This window comes from Aulonocara sp. 'chitande type north' Nkhata Bay, linkage group LG3 (genome assembly GCF_057382095.1).
Source record: "Aulonocara sp. 'chitande type north' Nkhata Bay isolate Kocher_YH1m ecotype deep benthic linkage group LG3, A_spYH_male_GT1.1, whole genome shotgun sequence".
In the NCBI taxonomy this organism is placed as follows: Eukaryota; Metazoa; Chordata; class Actinopteri; order Cichliformes; family Cichlidae; genus Aulonocara; species Aulonocara sp. 'chitande type north' Nkhata Bay.
Genome location: NC_141346.1, coordinates 4,689,620 through 4,708,135, shown reverse-complemented (window position 1 = coordinate 4,708,135; position 18,516 = coordinate 4,689,620). Strand labels below are relative to the sequence as shown.

At 43.1% G+C, this 18,516-nt stretch overlaps 1 protein-coding gene across 1 annotated transcript in view; it reads left to right on the top strand.

Moving 5' to 3' along the window:
- Positions 1 to 1,286: 1,286 nt before the first annotated feature.
- Positions 1,287 to 18,516, top strand: part of LOC147333612 (protein NLRC3-like) — a 34,523-nt gene continuing 17,293 nt past the window's right edge. Inside the window, exons 1-4 of the mRNA XM_086286342.1 lie at positions 1,287 to 1,336; positions 12,345 to 12,465; positions 12,550 to 12,633; positions 14,987 to 15,053. Of these exons, the coding sequence (XP_086142468.1) occupies positions 12,377 to 12,465; positions 12,550 to 12,633; positions 14,987 to 15,053 (240 nt within the window). The 5' untranslated portion in view covers positions 1,287 to 1,336; positions 12,345 to 12,376. The remainder of the gene's footprint in view (positions 1,337 to 12,344; positions 12,466 to 12,549; positions 12,634 to 14,986; positions 15,054 to 18,516) is intronic.

Here is an 18,516-nt window from a genome sequence, read left to right as displayed (position 1 = left end):
CACAATCCTTACCAACCCCTGAGTCCCCGTTTCACTTTAAGGTCACTTTTGACACAGTTTTGTAAACGGACTCAGGCGCAGACCAGGAGACCTTTGCAGAAACTGACAATGCGTTTATTTACAGTGGTGTCACCGGGTGATTATGTATATACAAGGTGCTTGGGGAAGGTGTCCGGGGCTCCAGGGGGGAAGGGTCCAAAACCACACTCTGCTCTTTCAGCCAACAGTCCCACTCTTTTCCCACTCCAGTCGCTCCTCTCGCTCACTCGGGGGTACAGGGACGGGTCCGGGGGGAATCTACGCACACACACAGAAAATCCAATTAGCACTAGATCACAAGGAAACTCACAGACTTAGGCAGATTGCTGAGGCACTAACGCGGATGACTCAACGTTCCAGCGACGAGTAGTGTAGGTCTGCCATCTTAAAAAGCCCTTCTGATAGTGGTAACCAGCGCCAGGTGTGATGATGAGCACAGGTGTGACCTGAGAAAGAGGGAGAGAGAGAGAGAGAGCACAAGGACACATGTTGCCCAACACGGAATCAGCCGGTGAGGGACCGTGACCGTGACAACTTTAGTTTGTTTATGTTTACACAGCTGAAGGACATCAGGGTGAGGAGGGCAGTCTTAAGCTCTGACTCCTGATTATTCACAGTGTGCAAGATAGGTTGTCATTATGATGTACCTCAATGAAAGTGATCCTTCTTCATAGACCTGAAGTCGGTCTTAACCACAAATACTTCTACTTAGTTCTCACATATCATGATGATATTTAAATATGTCCACCTCCACTGAAATCAAAGCTCAGTGTGAACGCACCTTCCTTTGATTGCTGACACTCACACTGATACCAACAGTGATATGTTTACTCCAAATAAGTGTTTTCTATTTATGTAGAGACACAGAATGACAGTAAATTTGATTTGATTTCTTTCTGGGATCATGTCTGCACAAGACGTCAGAGAAGGCTTTGTGAAGTGAAGCAGTGTCTCCTGAACCTGTTGGTTAGTGAGAAATTTCATGGCAGTTCAAAGGAGTTGAATGAAGCAAGAAAGTAAAAACAAAAATGACTGTTCCCATTTCCTCTGAGTGGACTTCAGAGGAAATCAGAAGAGGAAAGAAAAAGGGAAAAGACACACGAAAGAGGCTTCACTTTTCACATCAGTCTCTTTGTCAAGAACTCCTAGGATGTTGTTAAATCAACTCGGCTGCTGCTTCTGCTCAGCTCCTCCCACCTGTGCTGCTTCAGGTGGAGTCCCGCTTCACTCACTTGTCCGTGTTTAGTCTCCAGGTGTGGAGTGGAGCTTGTTGTTGGTGTGTGTGTTTGAAGACACTGTAAGTTTGTTTGTTTCCTCCTTTAAAAATTTGACTGTTTCTGCTGTGTGATGTTTGGACCCGATGTTCAGCTCTTATTTCAGGACAAACTTTGATCACTATTGTGTTTGAAGACACATGATTATAGATTATTGATGAACTGAATCCACTCAGGTTAACAGTTAGTATCTCTGCACTGAAACATTTGTTACTGTGATAAATGGTTTAAATGAATATGTGTGAGACTTTAGACACTGATCATTAACCTGATGAAACAATGATCGTTACTTTAACTGGAAACAATCAGATAAAATCAGTCTCTTGTTAAGAAGTCAATATTCGGGTTTTACTGGAGTGACGGTAAAATAAAAAGAAGCAGAGAAGCTCCAGCTCAGTTCAGGGTCAGTGTATGCAAAGAAAATAGAGAAGAATAGATGAAAATATCTTTCACAAACGCATGAACATTTTCAGCATGTTTAAAATCCTGTACCTGAAAATAATATCTACATAAGGAAAGTTATTGTACATTAATATTTCGAGGTTGCATTTGGACAGAAGAGGCTTGAACTTTGAGAGTCATGTCAACTTTCTTAGCACAGTGTTCACATGAGCATCGAGCTTTAGAGAAGGATTCCAACCAGATATTATGTCAAAGCGTGTAACAGACAGTGTGTGTGTGTGTGTGTGTGTGTGTGTGGGCCACACCTTCATGTGTTCACTCCAAAAATATGCCGTCTGACTGCTCAGACTGAGTCAGAGTAAAGTTCACATGATGCGTTAGGGTGGTTACTCAAAAACAAAGTAATGTATTACACATTACTGGATGTTTTTTCTTAAAAGTAATCCAGTACGTTACTTAATTATTCACTGGAGTAAGTCATTTGCTCCAGTACCTGTTACAGTATTTTCACACATTTCCATAAAATGACATGAAACTTTTACAGCCTGTCAGTTTCAATATGAATCTGAGGTCTATGAACCAGCTGATTTTAGACATTTTTAGATCTGGGCTCAAAAGCAGAGGTGAGTCTTTTCAGTGGTGGTTACTAATATTTGGTGTGCCCTTTCACATAAGAGTTCCCTAATCTGACAATATCTTAGAAAACTACTTCTCATAGTGAACTGATTTAGTGCTGGAGGTACTAACAACTTCCCTTAACAGGAAGAAACCTCCAGCAGAACCAGGCTCAGGGAGCCATGGCCATCTGCTGAGACCAGCTGGGGTGAGAGAAGGAAGCCCAAGGTAAAACTGTCAGGCACACCAAGAGTACCTATAATTAGTGATGGGACGTTCTGTATCGAGGCTTCGAGGCTTGTGTCGAGTAATGGAGGGGGCGTTTCCGCGAAGCGCGTATCGAGGCTTGCTTCATTTATGGGAGGAGCTGAAAATGATGACGTCCGAAGCCTCGCTGCCCGGCTGTACCACGTGACTGGTTCATGAAGCGGTTCGAACTTTGCCGCAAATAATCATTTTCCATACTGCCAGCATAAATATACACAGTATACTGCCATCACTACAATATACATGTTTTACACACTCCTTTTGTTGTTGACATTTACAGGCTGTGTGCAAAATGCCACACTCTTCAAATTCATGCCAGCTATTATTTTTACGTCCAGTAGGTGTCCTGCTAGAGCAAATGAAGCTTCATGAAGCTTCGCGTTGGGGTGAACCAATTGGATGAAAAGCTCCAGTGCTTCATGGGGCTTCATCTGCCCATCACTACCTATAATACCATCAGAAGTAATAGACTTTATTACTGTCACGGCGGGGTGCGCCGGTGTGTAATGGAAACAGGACCCAAAAGCAGATGAGGACGAGGAGTTGAAGTTTGAACAGAAAAGTGATCCTTTATTAGATGACGGCAGAAGTAAACCAGGAAACCAAAGTAAACTGACAAGACACTAAGAAACAAAATACTAAACGGTACTGAGACCAAAACCTAAACTATGACTGTGGTGGAAAATAACAAGCAAATCCATGACTAAGACTAATAATACATAACAGACGAAAACCGTAACTAAGACTGAGGTCAAATAAACAGACGAACCGACAATGACAAGCAGAAAACAGAAGACTTAAATACACACATGAGGTGATCAGTGGAAGTGGAGACACATGGGGGAACAGCTGACAGACATAACCCTAATGACAGGAACAAGAAAGGAAAGCTAACTATAATGAACAAGGAACACAAGACACTGTCAAAATAAAACAGGAACACTAAAACTAAGCATGGCAACACAAACTTAACAGACCTAAATACATGATGATAAATACCAAAACCCCAAAACATAGAAAACCAAGGAACAATAAACAATAACAACCCAAACTAAAGACAGATAGGAAATAACACAAAAACTAATAACATATCAAAAAATAAGAAACATACAAAGAAAACTGTGACAATTACTAGACCATCATTCATCTGCAGACATGACAAAGTTCTTCAGATTAGAATTAAATGAATTCAGGGACACAGACATAACTAAATGTTACCAAAACTATATTGTAAACTGCAGCAGTTTCTGTAATATCCCTATAATGTTTATGCCATGAACACAGGTGAGAAGTAGTGATCCTGAGCTGGTCCTTAAAATTAGCATTAGTTCTCCTCTTTTTTCCATCATGTTCGTGAGAAGCAAAAATGTTTTTTAAGTTTGGTGTTTACTGCCAAGGAAACGTTCTTCATGGAAGTTTAAACTAGAAAAACTAGAAACTGCATGCAGCATAGTTTCAGTTTGCAGCATAGCTGATCTCTCTCAAGTATCAACAGCAAAACGTGTTATTTAACAGAGCTGCATAAAGAGTAACACACATCCATTTATTTGATTTATATGTTAATTCAGATTATGCATCAGATTTACTTTATGTTAAGTAAATGAAAAATTCTCACTTCCTGTTCTGATCTATCAGCTCCATCAGTTTCTGTGCCTCCTCCATCATCAACTGTCAGCCGAGAAATGTTTACTGAACACAATTCCTCATGTCTGAGTGTGTAATAGTATGTGTGTGACTGATTACTTACCAGGTTATTAATGTTTTACTCTGTTCATCCTTTTTTAAACGCATTTGTCTATTTTGCTGAATAAATCTGATTCCTTCTTAAATGAAAACATGAAAAGCCAGGATCAGTCTGCTTCCTGCTCTGTAGGTCTTCACCTCTGCTGACCATGACCAGACTGACTTAGACCTGATCTCCTGGACACAATAATCTGATCCTGTTAAAGTGGTTCAGATCTTTACACCTGAGAATTTCCAACCAACTTACAAGAGGCTGAGTTCACTGCATGTTTGATATATAAGGACTCTGACTCTGATATCAGATTATGAGAACTTATTTATGTTCATTTGTGATTATTTTTGCTTCTCATTGTGTCTTGTGTGGCGATGTTAACCTTTACATGAGCATACCTGCTCTAAAAGGACAATGTTTTTTACAGACTAATGAACTGATGACTGAGCAGAGACTGAGGGTTTAAAGAGTCTCTGATCTTATCCATGGAATAAAATGTCTCAAAGGGACAAAACGGTGGACAACATTTCTGAATAGTTAATGTCTTTTATTTTAAGCAAATCTAAAAGGTTTAGGTTTTGCAACTTACATATTCTTTAATTATGGAGGAAAGGGTATGAATGTTTGAGGCTTATACAATAAGCTTAATGTGCTTAACACAGTCTTTTGTTACGTTTCGTCTCGATTAGTGAATTTTTAAGTAGAATAAGCTAGGAGTCTGTTGCTCATCCACAGTTGGTACAAAACACTGCTGCTTAAATTTTATCTGGTGCAAGCAAAGAACACCTTACTTCAGTGTCAGCTTACTTTCAAAAATTTTGTTTGTTTCTGAATCCATGTTAAGATCCTTTCATTTGTCTCTAAGTCTGTTCATGGTTGTACCCTATTTTATCTGTGGGAGCTCATGTACCTTTGTATCTCTCAGGTCAGCAGTCCAGATGTTTTTGCTTGTTCCAAAGACTCAATGTAAGGTCAGAGCCTTCAGAGCTGCAGCTCCAAAATTGTGGAATGATTTTCCGTTGATGTCTGGCTACTTCACTTACTGTTATTAAATCTAATTTAAAAACACATTTACTCCTCACCTTTAACCCAGTGTTTCACTATAATATAGTCAAATAAACCATGTCTGCCTGATCGGGACTACAAACACTGTAAAAAAACAAAACTTTTTTATGATTTTTTTAATGGCACCATGGAAACAAGTTTATATCTCTCTATGTTCATTTTGGGAGGTTCACAGTATATAACAGTAATGTAACAGTTTAATGTTATTTCTGCACAACTGCTTGAACACAAAAGCTGAGAATCTGCTCTTTCAAAACTGCATTACTGTGTAAAATTATATATTAACTGAACTGAATTAAATAAAGTAAAAAAAATTAAAAGTTGTTTATGGCAGTAAAAACTTCACCGTTATGCACTTGAGAAAAGTCATGTGAAACTTAGACTGGAAAGTTTGCTGTGTGCTGCATTCAGGAGCAGCATGGAAACGTCCACGTTTACAGCTGTTCTTCAGACCTTAGGAACTGTTTAGACCACTTTGAATGTCGCCCATTAAAAGTATGTTCTTTTACCAAGTTATCCTGAGATAATAAATCAGAGTCATTTTCAGGAGACTTTATTGATAATTATGAATTTGTAGAAAGACACAAAGTCATGCCATTTTGTGATGACAGATTAAACTTGTCTAATTTCACTTTCTTCATCTTAGTGGGTTCATTTTATTAACAAAGTAAAACAGAAACTCATCTAAAAATCTACCTCCTCCCACTTGTCCACCTTCAGGTGGAGTCCCGCATCCTTCCAGGTAGAAGCAACACCCAACAATACACTTACTCTGACTCAGTCTGAGCAGTCAGACGACATATTTTAGGAGTGAACAAATGAAAGTTTTAGTGCGGAAACACACAGAGATCAGTCTGATCTGATTGATTTCAATCCAGAGTCATTTTCCTGCCTCCATCAGTGTATGGAGGAGGTGGAGAGGAAATGCTGGTCCACAGTAATGCTGTCAAACTGTCTGGTGATATGCATCAACAGCTGTTCGGTATCCGGGTTGAGGGAGGCCAGGGAGCTGAACTATTTATTATAGATATATAATAAAGACAAGTTGTGTGAAGTGCTTTGAGAGGTCAAGTAGAGTAACAAAGCTCTGTATAAGAAACAGTCCATTTATAATGTTGAGAAGAAGGAAGTACTATAAATTAAAAAAAATCTTAATGAGCATATTTTCAAAATGTTTTAAAGAAGCTGTTGTATAAAATCCTGATCATTTGTACTACAATAATTTATATTTCTGGATAATAATGCTTAATAACAGTTATCAATATCTTAATTTGAGCTAAAGTGCAGATGTCGGTGTCTGTATCTCAGTGTGAAACAGGAAAGCAAACAGTTTAGAACAAAGACATATTTGTTGAAATGTATCAAAGTCAAAGTCAACTTTATTGTCAATTCTGCCACATGTACAGGACATACAGAGAATAGAAACTACGTTACTCTCAATCCCTAGATAAAATAGCAAATGAACATTTAAATATGAGAGTGATTAAAAATGCAAGTAAAATAATTAAAAAGTAAAAATTTAAATAAATAAATACAATACAATTTTACATATTACAAGAAAGCTATACAATATACAATAGAATGGGTAAATGACATTGAGTGTAAACCAGGCAGAGTAGTGCCTGAGATTTGGTAATGTACGGTAAGAGATAGTGTAACAACAAAGTCTTATGAGGTAATGGCAGTCCAATGCTCCACAAAGGACTGGTAACTGGTGCAGGCCAGTGAGTGAGTCAGAGTGTGTGTGTGTGTGTGTGTGTGTGTGTGTGTGTGTGTGTGTGTGTGTGTGTGTGTGTGTGTGTGTGTGTGACAGAGTTCAGTGAGACCGTGGAGGAGAGAGGGGAGAGGGGGCAGAATCGGGAGGGAGTTAAGCTTCCTGACAGCCTGATGGATGAAGCTGTCCTTCAGCCTGCTGGTCCTGGCCTGGAGACTCCGCAGTCTCCTCCCTGACGGCAGCAGCTTGAAGAAGCTTTGCATTGGGTGCGTGGGATCAGCCACTATGCAAAGGGCTTTTTTAGTGAGACGGGTGCTGTAAATGTCCTGGAGGGAGGGGAGAGAGACACCAATGATCCTCTCTGCAGCCCTCACTATGCGTTGGAGGGTTCTATGGCAGGACGCATTGCAGGCTCCAAACCACACAGTGATGCAGCTCGACAGGATGCTCTCGATGGTGCCTCTGTAGAAAGTGTACATGATGGGGGCTGGTGCTCCTGCTCTTCTTAGTTTGCGGAGAAAGAAGAGACGCTGCTGTGATTTCTTGGCCAGTGCTGTGGTGTTGTACGTCCAGGAGAGATCCTCTGTGATGTGCACACCCAAGAACTTGGTGCTGCTCACTCTCTCCACAGACGCTCCGTCAATGGTCAGAGGAGCATGTTGGGTGTGCATTCTCCTGAAGTCCACAACAATCTCCTTCGTCTTCTCCACATTCAGAGAGAGATTGTTGTCAGCACACCACGTGGCCAGGCGTCTCACCTCACTTCTGTAGTCGGTCTCATCCCTGTTGCTAATGAGACCCACCACCGTTGTGTCATCCGCAAACTTGATGAAGAGGTTGGAGCTGTATGATGGAGTGCAGTCATGGGTCAGCAGAGTGAAGAGGAGGGGGCTCAGCACACATCCCTGCGGGGCCCCCGTGTTTAAAATGATGGTGCTGGATGTATTACTGCCGACCCGTACTGCTTGAGGTCTTCCGGTAAGGAAATCCAACAGCCAGTTGCACAGTGAGGTGTTGAGCCCCAGCTGGACCAGTTTTTGAGTGAGCTGTTGGGGGATTATAGTGTTGAATGCTGAACTGAAATCTATGAACAGCATTCGAACATATGAGTCTTTTTTGTCCAGGTGTGTGAGTGCCGAGTGGAGTGCAGCCTGGATGAGTGATATGTTGAAGATGTCTGTGAAGACATCAGTGAGTTCCACTGCACAGTCTCTCAGTACACGACCAGGAATGTTGACAGGACCCGGAGCTTTACGTGCATTGATCCTGCTGAGGGATCTCCTCACGCTGTCCGGGGACAGAGTCATCACCTGGTCACCAGGAGGGGGTGGGGTCTTCTGTGCAGTGGTGCTGTTTTGGACTTCAAAGCGAGCAAAGAAAGTGTTCAGCTCGTTCAGCAGGGGGATAGTGCTATCACAGGTCTGTGGTGGGGGCTTGTAATCTGTGATGGTCTGAATGCCCCGCCACAGGCTCCGTGAGTCTCTGCTGTCTTTGAAGTGATGAGATATTTTCCTGGAGTACTGTCTCTTCGCCTCTCTGATGTCACGGGAAAGGTTGGCCCTAGCTGTCCTCAGGCTTGCCTCGTCTCCATCTCTGAAGGCAACATTCCGAGCTTTCAGCAGCCTGTAGACCTCTCCTGTCATCCATGGTTTTTGATTGGCCCGGACAGTTATGGTTTTTGTGACTGTTACATCCTCAATACACTTGTTGATGTAGGCAGTAACAGTCTCTGCGTACTCCTGGAGGTCAGTGGTGTTGTTATAGGTGGCAGCCTGCTTAAACATGTTCCAGTCTGTGGTGTTGAAGCAGTCCTGTAAAGCCTCTGAAGACCCTTCTGGCCACACTTTTATCTGCTTACGAACCAGTTTGGTGACTTTAACGAGCGGTCTGTAGGCAGGCATTAGCATGACAGTGATATGGTCTGAGGCGCCAAGGTAGGGGAGGGGAAAAGCTTTGTAAGCTCCTCTCTGGGTGGTGTAAACAAAGTCCAGTGTGTTGTTTCCCCTTGTTGGAAAGTCAATGTGTTGTTGTATTTTTGGAAACACGCACTTTAAGTCTGCATGATTGAAATCCCCAGCCAGGATGAGAAAAGAATCAGGATGGGCTGTCTGCTGTTCACTGGATGTGCTGGTACAGTTCATTCAGTGCCTCACTCCTGTTGTTGACATTGGAGGAGGGAGGGATGTACACAGCGCACAGTAGTATGGCTGTATATTCCCTCGGTAGATAGAATGGCCGGCACTTAATAACCATGAACTCCAGCACTGGTGAGCAGTGTTTGCAGACCGCAACAGCATCGCGGCACCAGGCATCATTGATGTAAACACAAAGTCCTCCCCCGCGGGTCTTACCTGCCGCGACGATAAGAGCCGGCTCTTTGACGTGAACGACGAGAGCCGGCTCGTGGGTTTTTTTTTTTCTTTCTCTCACCCTCTGTCTCGCACTTTTTTCCGCTTCACTCTGCACGCGAGCCTTGTGCTTTACGCTGGGCAGAGGGGGGAGGGGCGGTAGTTACACTCAGTAGCACAGGAACAGAGCCAGAGGGAGAGAGCGAGAAAGAGAGCCAGGGACAATAACTTCACATTAGAAAGGTATAGTAATCATCCACAACTATTTTCGGTTGCAGATGATAAAGGATTCAGAAAGTGCGGATTCATGCGGGCCCATATGACAGAGAATGTGCATCTTCTTTTTGTTTTCATATTATAATTTATATTTAATTGTGGTTTGCAGTGTTTTGTGTTGTTTTCACTTTAAATTTGTAAAAGGAAACAGCTGAAAATTTAACTAGTAAAAGTTGAAATGTGAATAGTTGATTTTTGTATTATATGATTTATTTATTACATTTTATGTGGCGTGAATAAATAAAAGTATATTTATAGTGGTCCCTAGAGACAAAGCACATACAAACTTCAAATCACATACGAACTCTGAAGCATGTACAAACTCCAAAACACGTAAAAACACGTACAAACTCCAAAACACGTACAAACTCCAAAACACGTACAAACTCCAAAACACGTAAAAACTCCAAAACACGTAAAAACACGTACAAACTCCGAAGCACGTAAAAACTCCAAAACACGTAAAAACACGTACAAACTCCGAAGCACGTAAAAACTCAGAAGCACATAAAAACTCAAAACACGTACAAAAGACAACAGAAGTGCTTCAGGATGCTGGGCGCAGTGTTGAGCTTTTGTTATCTTGTGGCTACACAATCCAGCAAGTACCAACGACCGGATTTGGTGTGTGATAGTAACAGGCAAATGAACTTTTTTTTAAATTATTTGAATATATTTGAGTGTCTGTGTATAAATACACAAACAATACACACATGCTTTCAATTGTGTAATTTAACCCTTTACAGCCGATCGGAGCGGGAACGCTCTGTTTTGCGTAACTATTTTTACATCCCAGTAGCACTGCAACCACGTAAGCTAGCGCAAAAATTTTTTTTGCATATGAAACCGGAGGAGTTGTACTTACATCATATGCCATCAGCTTGTCCTAGGTCACAGTTTCCTTCCACATAAAGCTTTGCAAAAACTGCATAAAAAGCGCTTGCAGGAACAAAAACATAATATTCCAGAAACACGCTTTGCCGGTCCGATCAGCTGTTCATAACACTTCCTACGTTGGAATAGACATCAGCGCGAACTTTTGCATTTCCGCCATTACCTGCCCGAAACCGGAAGTGACGTCATTTTCGCGGAAATGTAGTCTTTTTTATGATCAGGGCCTCAGGGCCTATACTGCTCTTTTTAAAAGTTATGTTTGACTTTATGACTTTCTGTGTCGTTTCTGGGATGCTTAGGACTCATATTGCACTGCTGGAAATAGTTTATTTTGATGCATATGCTGCTTTTTTGCAAATTTGCAGTATAATATTTATTTTCGTTTTTCCTGCAGTATATAAAATTGGTGTATTTCAAAAATAAAACTATGAAGACACTCAAAATAAATTTCCTGTGGTGGGAAACTATTTTGTGCAACTTTTTTGTATTTACAGTTTTGAGGGATAAGCCTCTTAAATTTCTCTAACTACAAATATATGTTAAAAAAATCAAAAACGCTGTCTATCTTGCGTAGTAACTATTGATATTTATGACTAGGTAGTTTATTGTGATAGTGCTTTTTTTTTTTCTTCTATTTATTATGTTGCTCTTTGTTGTTTGCTGTCTCCTCTGTTTGTTTGTTTTTTCTTTCTCCATACAGGTGACCCAGGAGTTTGGTTTTTTTTTGGTTGTTGTTTGTTGTTTTTTTTCTCTCTTCCCCCCCTTCTCACCGTCTCTTCTCCCCTTTAGTTTTCTTTCTTTCTCTCCCCCTCTTTCTTTCATTCTTTCCCCCTGTCCTATTTAAAAAAAAAAAAAAAAAAAAAAAAAAAAATGACAAAGGATGAACTGAAGCTCCGCCATCACGTGATGTCACATGCTGCTGTTTCTGATGTCACTTAAAAAAAAAAAAAAAAAAAAAAAAAAATCAAAGACGATTTTCAATTTTTTTGTAGTTTATTGCACTTTTTTGCAATTTATGTAATTACTATGCACTTAATGAATACATATTATTAAAATCTGGGCTATAATGGTTGTATTGATGTATAGCAACTTGAAATGCTCCCAAAAATGGCTCCACAGCAGGTAAAAATATAATATAAGCTCTGGCGGACTTGGTTCTATGGTAGGTCTTAAAGGGTTAAGTGATCTAGTAGCTCTGCTTTGGAAGTTCAGTTCATGCTAGAAATGTGTTTTGGAGTTTGTATGTGTTATGTCTCTAGGGGCCACCGCATATATTTATATATAAACATATATAAATAAAACCACTTTTTTTACGTTAGTAATTCCTTTTGTGCATAATTTTATATTATATTGTGAATAATAAATTAATTAAAGCAACAAAACAACCTGAAGAGCCGGTTCGGAGCCGAAAGAGCCGGCTCTTTTTAGTGAGCCGAGCCGAAAGAGCCGGATCTCTAAAAAGAGCCGGAAATCCCATCACTAGAGTGAAACTTCCAGTCACAGTGAATCTGTGTCACAACAAATGCATCGTGTGTGCTTCATGGCTCCATCTAGTGGACTGATATTAGAAGTAGCGCAGCTGATGGCAGCTTACTCTGCCTCACACTGCTGTCTGACTGCATTCAGCTGACACTGAGATGAAGCAGCTGATACTTGGACAGCACACGGAGGATTATAGTTGATGTGCACATGAATGATTTGTGTTTCCTCTGCAGGTAGAAAGTGTGTGTGAGCTGAATTGAGCAGCATGGATCAGTGTGAGGACAGAGAGGAGGGAGCCCCTCCCTCTAAAAGCACTCTGTGTGGGGAACATGAGAGCCAGACCAAAGCTCAGAGGTGAGATGACCATCTCTAACTGTCCATGACTCTTCTCCATGTCACAGCTCAGCACTCACATCACTGCTCCATCATTATTCACAGGAACCAGCCTGGACCTCCACCCAGCTCTGTGTCCTTAGAGAGTCACGCATCTAAACAGGCAGAGCCTCTGTTTGCTACAGAGAGGTGAGCTGTTAGTAATATGAATTCTTTGATTTAACTTATTGATGTTGTTGGTTATAAATTGCAAACATGTCATTCCGTCAATCCCATTCAAACTGTCTCTTTAAAACAAACGTTTGGTTTCTAAACAACCGAAAATCCACTCCAGCAAACAGGAAGTGAAACCCGTAAAAACATTTTGCTCTGACATGATATATAGCAGAAAGTAACACACTCAAAAACGTGCGATTGCCTCTATCTACCTAAAGAGAGGGAGAGGATATATATAATAGCTATAGATATAAATAAATAAATAAATAAAATGAGAAAGCTGCAGAGACTTGTTAATATTGGAAATGGTAACAACATAGAGGAGTTGGCTGATATCCAGAAATCCTACCATTGGCTGGACAAAGCTGGACTGAAAGACAGCACAGAGGCACTAATCATGGCAGCACAAGAACAAGCTCTGAGTACAAGATCCATAGAGGCTGGGGTCTATCACACCAGGCAAGACCCCAGGTGCCGGCTGTGTAAAGGTGCCGCTGAGACAATCCAGCATATAACAGCAGGGTGCAAGATGCATCAAGTGGCCGGCATAGTATACAGAATATATATATATATATATATATATATATATATATATATAAACACCCAGCACGCCCCTGTGGGCGGTTTATCCTTCAAGCTCGGGTCCTCTACCAGAGGCCTGGGAGCTTGAGGGTCCTGCGCAGTGTCTTAGCTGTTCCCAGGACTGCGCTCTTCTGGACAGAGATCTCCGATGTTATTCCTGGGATCTGCTGGAGCCAATCGCCTAGCTTGGGAGTCACTACACCTAGTGCTCCGATTACCACCGTTACCGTCACCCTCCACATCTTCTCGAGATCTTCTCTGAGCCCCTTGGTATTTCTCCAGCTTCTCGTGTTCCTTCTTTCTGATGTTGCTGTCATTCGGGACCGCTACATCGATCACTACGGCCGTCTTCTCATGTTTATCTACCACCATTATGTCCGGTTGGTTAGCCACCACCATTTTGTCCGTCTGTATCTGGAAGTCCCACAGGATCTTAGCTCAGTCATTCTCCACCACCCTTGGGGGCGTCTCCCATTTTGACCTCGGGACTTCCAGGTTATACTCGGCACAGATGTTCCTGTACACTATGCCGGCCACTTGGTTATGGCGTTCCATGTATGCCTTGCCTGCTAGCATCTTGCACCCTGCTGTTATGTGCTGGATTGTCTCTGGGGCATCTTTACACAGCCTGCACCTAGGGTCTTGCCTGGTGTGATAGACCCCAGCCTCAATGGATCTTGTACTCAGAGCTTGTTCTTGTGCTGCCATGATTAGTGCCTCTGTGCTCTCTTTCAGTCCAGCTTTGTCCAGCCAGACCCTGTTCAGGGAGGTCGCTGTGGTCTGCCCTCAGATCCACTTTCTGCAACTCCGTTAGTTGGCTAACCTCCCTCCGTGCTACTTTGATCTTGCCCTCTAGCCTCTTTCTCCATGGAGGGTACTGCCCTTGTGGCTGTTCAACTTGTAGCCAAGCATCTCACTGATCACTGCTACCGTATTGTAGATCAGCTTGTTAGTGTCGGTAATCGTGGTTGTAGGTATTGTCCGTAGTGCTGCATTAACATCATCTAGCAGACCTTCTGAGGGTACTTCACGTAATCTTGGTAACCGGCTACGGGGATCCAGGTTTCAAGCTTGGCCATTATCCTATTTTTCAGGTCAGTTCCTCTCGCACTCAACGATCCTTCTCCTATCGCACTTGGGGCTATGTACCCAATCTCGGGTGGGGGTGATGATATCTCCCCCCTGACCTGGCGTCCTGACTCCTCCTTGCCGTAGCATTTGTGTTGTACCTCGTCAATCTCTAGCTGTGAGAGCAGTCCCTTCTTTCGAATGTTGGAACACTGAGCTACTAGTTGTTTCGCCGTCATTGTGGATGTTGGGTATCGAAGAATCCATAGGTCCCTCATCCTATTCATGAGGGTGAGGGACTCACCCCTTCCGCCGGGGTTACTTGCGTAGTAGCATTCCAACAATGCCCTGTTTTCGTCTCTTGCCCACCGATGCCTTCTTGTTCCAGTAGCCCACTTTTCGTCAGGGTGCCCTGGTTCCTCAACACCTGACGCGGACCTTGTTGATCCGGGCGACGTCCGAGCTGGCATGCCTTCATATTTATCTGTCTCGCTCATGTCTGCAGTTGGCTTTCTTAGCATAGGGGGTCTAGCCTTATGACCCTTACTGGATACAGATGCCCCAGGCAGGAATCGAACTTGCGATCCTCTGTTCCAAAGGCGTGTAGTCTAACCAGCAGGCTGCATTTCATGCTGTAAGGTTTTGCTGTATTTAATTCTTCATGACTCCTCCACAGAGAGGGCCAACCGAGCTCATCAGAGATTCCCAGTAGTCAGCTTCAAGCACAACTGGACATATTTCAGGTATGTACATGTACAACATCTACTTTTACATAAATTTTGCTCACAGCTATCTCCATGCTGGGTTCTGGCTCAGAAGGTAGAGCTTTCTGTTGAACAGAATTTTGTGGTCAGATTTGTGTCTCCACTAAACTGCAAATATCGGCAAATCTCAAGCATGTCTCAGTATTTCAGAAAGAAAAGCAAACCATACGCTTTGGCAGCTGGGCAGGCCCAAAAAGAAAAATAAATGGAATAAAATTCCGTTTTATTTAGAAGCGCATTTCAAGATCAAGTACACATTACAAGCAATTAGGTAACAAAATTACAGTATGGCCAATAACACTTGAAATGTCACAGTCCTGGGTCTGTGTCCCAGCGTTTTCTATTTTTTATTGTTAATCTTTGATTTCTTGATGTCTTTGTTTGTTCCTAGGTTTTGGTTCTGTGGTTATATAAAGTCCCTTGAGGCGACTTTTGGTTTAATTTCGCACTATATAAATAAAATTGAATTGAATTGTCAGTATCGGGCCTGTGTTTTCCATGTGTCCCTTTTAGTTCTGTGTCTAATCTGTGTCTTGTGAATTGTTTCTTGTTTCCTGTTTTACTTTGACAGTTCATGTCTGATGTCAGTGTAATCAGTTTTGCTTCCCCTGTGTCATCTTGTCAATTACTCCCAGCTGTGTTCCCCACCTGTTTGTAATCTCCCTGTGTTCTTCTGTTTGTATTTAAGTCATGTCTACTCGTGTATTAGTTGCTGCTCGTTTTTCTGAGGATCATGAGTATGGGAAGTGTGGTGGGGGAGTAAAACCTACATGCTTTCTGGGGATGTGAAGTATTGAGGCAGCAGACGGTTATTCTTTTTTTTTTTTTCTTTTTGCGCCTGTCACGTTTGGTGCTTTTGCCATCAGAATTATTGTCTAAAGGCGAGGAAAGATGCCCAACGGATTTCCTTGACTAAATTGACCATCCCAGTCTTGCCGTAATGGTCTATTTGATTCACCTTTTATTGTTTATTTTATTTATTTTTTTATTTTCACTTGCTAGGTATGGGACAGACTTGAATGAGGAAAAAGAAAAGGGAGAAAGGAAGAGGGGAAACAAACAGCGGAGAAGAGGGACAGGGATAAAGGGCAAAAAAACAAAAACCAACTAAATAAGCAGACAAAAAAATACATATATCAATCACCTGGATCACCTGTTGAGAAAGAAAAAGAAAACAAGCAGAAGAAAACGAGAACAATACAATAAACAACATCACGATGATATATTGGAATATAACAGTAAATACTAAATATTAAACATTATTGTGCAGCACATAAGATCGACAGCACACAGTGTGCTTTGAGGTAGGAGCCAAAAAGGGTGCAGTTTGTGTGTGTGAGCACCTGTGTGTACACCTGTGAGCATGGACGCGCTCGTATTTAAAAGGTTCCTTCATGTAATGATCTGCTAGAGGGTGTGGGGGGGCCACAGCCCCGTCCTCCAGGGCATGAAGCAGGTATGGAGGAGATCAAGACTCCAGACATCCAGAGGCCCCCAGAACACAAGAGACCAAGGAAGACCAACAGAGGGGCAGCCGCGCCACTATCCCAGAAAGAGCTGAGGAGATTCCCGGATGAGGGCTCACTCAGCAGCCGCGGAGCAGAAGCCAGGGGCCAATTCCTCCTCCTAGCCCCCCCGCTCCAGCAGGTCGCAGAGAACGGGGGTGAGAGAAGACTCCAAACCTCCCTCCACCCGCTCATTGTAGTGTTGATGCATGTGTGTTCTAAGGTGCAATTAAAACCCAGGAGGGCATGGAGCTACCTGCCAGAGAGCAGCAGGTAAGCGCATAGTCCCTCCTGTTAGCCCTCAATGTCTACGTGTATTTAAAATTGAGAGGTGGGCAACGATGCCAGGGGTGAGGTGTACACCCTGATGGTCTTTTGGAGTCCGTGTAGCTTCCCCACCCTCAAGATCCTATATGTATGTGTTATGAGAGTGTGAGTAATGTGAATGTCTAAGTTGTGAGATAAAATTGAGGCAAAGGAAGCCAGAAGGGGACAGAGGGGGGATGCCTCCCCTGCACCCTGGTGACACACCTTTACCCCAAGGCCCTGCATGTGTGGGTGATTGTGGTGGAGCGGGAAGAGGGAGGCAGGCATCCCCATACACCGCAACCCGCCAGGGAAAGGGGGCCCAGGCCCATCCGGACGGGGGCCCAGAACAGCAGCGCCGCCCAGCCCCACAGAGCCCGGGACAGCCCACCTGACCCCACCACAGAGAAAACTGCTCCCACCCCGTCATCCACTCATCTTCCAGACTGCATAAGACAATAGACACCCAGGCTGAGATCTTCCTCCACCTCTCCAGTATCTCCCCCTCCTGCAGAGAGAGTTCCTGAAGAGAGGAAAGCTCCTGCAAGGTGTAACAACCTCCCCCACCAGTTGAAGAGCCCCCCAGGTGGCTTGATGCACTGGTGGCATGCCAGGGTCAGGCCCCCATACACCCACCCGTCCACAACCCCAGCAACATACCAACCAGGACCCAAGCCCCCGAGGCCCGGCCAGGGCCCCAGCCCAGAGACGGAGCGCCCCCAGAACCTCACTCCCGTCCCAGACCCACCCAGGGGCAGCCAGGCTACCAGGTCAGTAACCCACGTCCATCAGCACAGACCCTCCCCTAGCCCCGCTGCACGCAGCCACGAGGAAACCGTCACCTAAGATCCAGCAGAGCCCCTAACCGGACATGACCGCTACCCCGGGTTGAGCCCCCCAAGGAAGATGCTCCCGGGGAACCCCCCGACGCCCTAAGCCTGTCCCTACCCCCACACCAATCACAACAGCGAAGGTGGGACCAAACTATCACCCCCCACCCCCACTAGGTGATGGAGCTATTCAAAGGAGCCCAGAGCAATTGACCCGATGTGGTGGCAGAGGCTGTATCAAGACTAATGTAATCTAATAGATAATTTCTATATTGGTTAGAATTAAGCTTATTTTTATTTTTCCAGTTCATGAGGACAGTTTTCTTGGCTATGCATAGGGCAGTGAAAACCATATGGGCTATATTCTTTTCTGTAGTGACATTATCTAAGCTGCCCAACAAACACACTAAGGGGGAAGTTGGAATGTTACATTTCAGACACTTTGATAAGTCTTCACATATCTCGCGCCAAAACTTCTTAACTGGTGGACAGAACCAAAGAGCGTGGATATAATTGTCCGGTGTATTGGTTTGACATTGTGAGCAGTTGTTGGTAGACGTATAACCCATCTTGAACATCCGATGACCTGTATAGTGCACTCTATGTAGTATTTTGTATTGAATTAATTGAAGACTGGGATTTCTGATTAGATGAAAGGTTTTTAAGCAAATCTGAGAACAGAAGTTTTGGTCTAAGTTAACTGATAAATCCGCTTCGCATTTTGCAATAGGAAGTGATATTGATTCATCTGTTTTAGAAAGCATTCTGTATATTTTGGATAGTAATTTGGGGGTTTTAAGA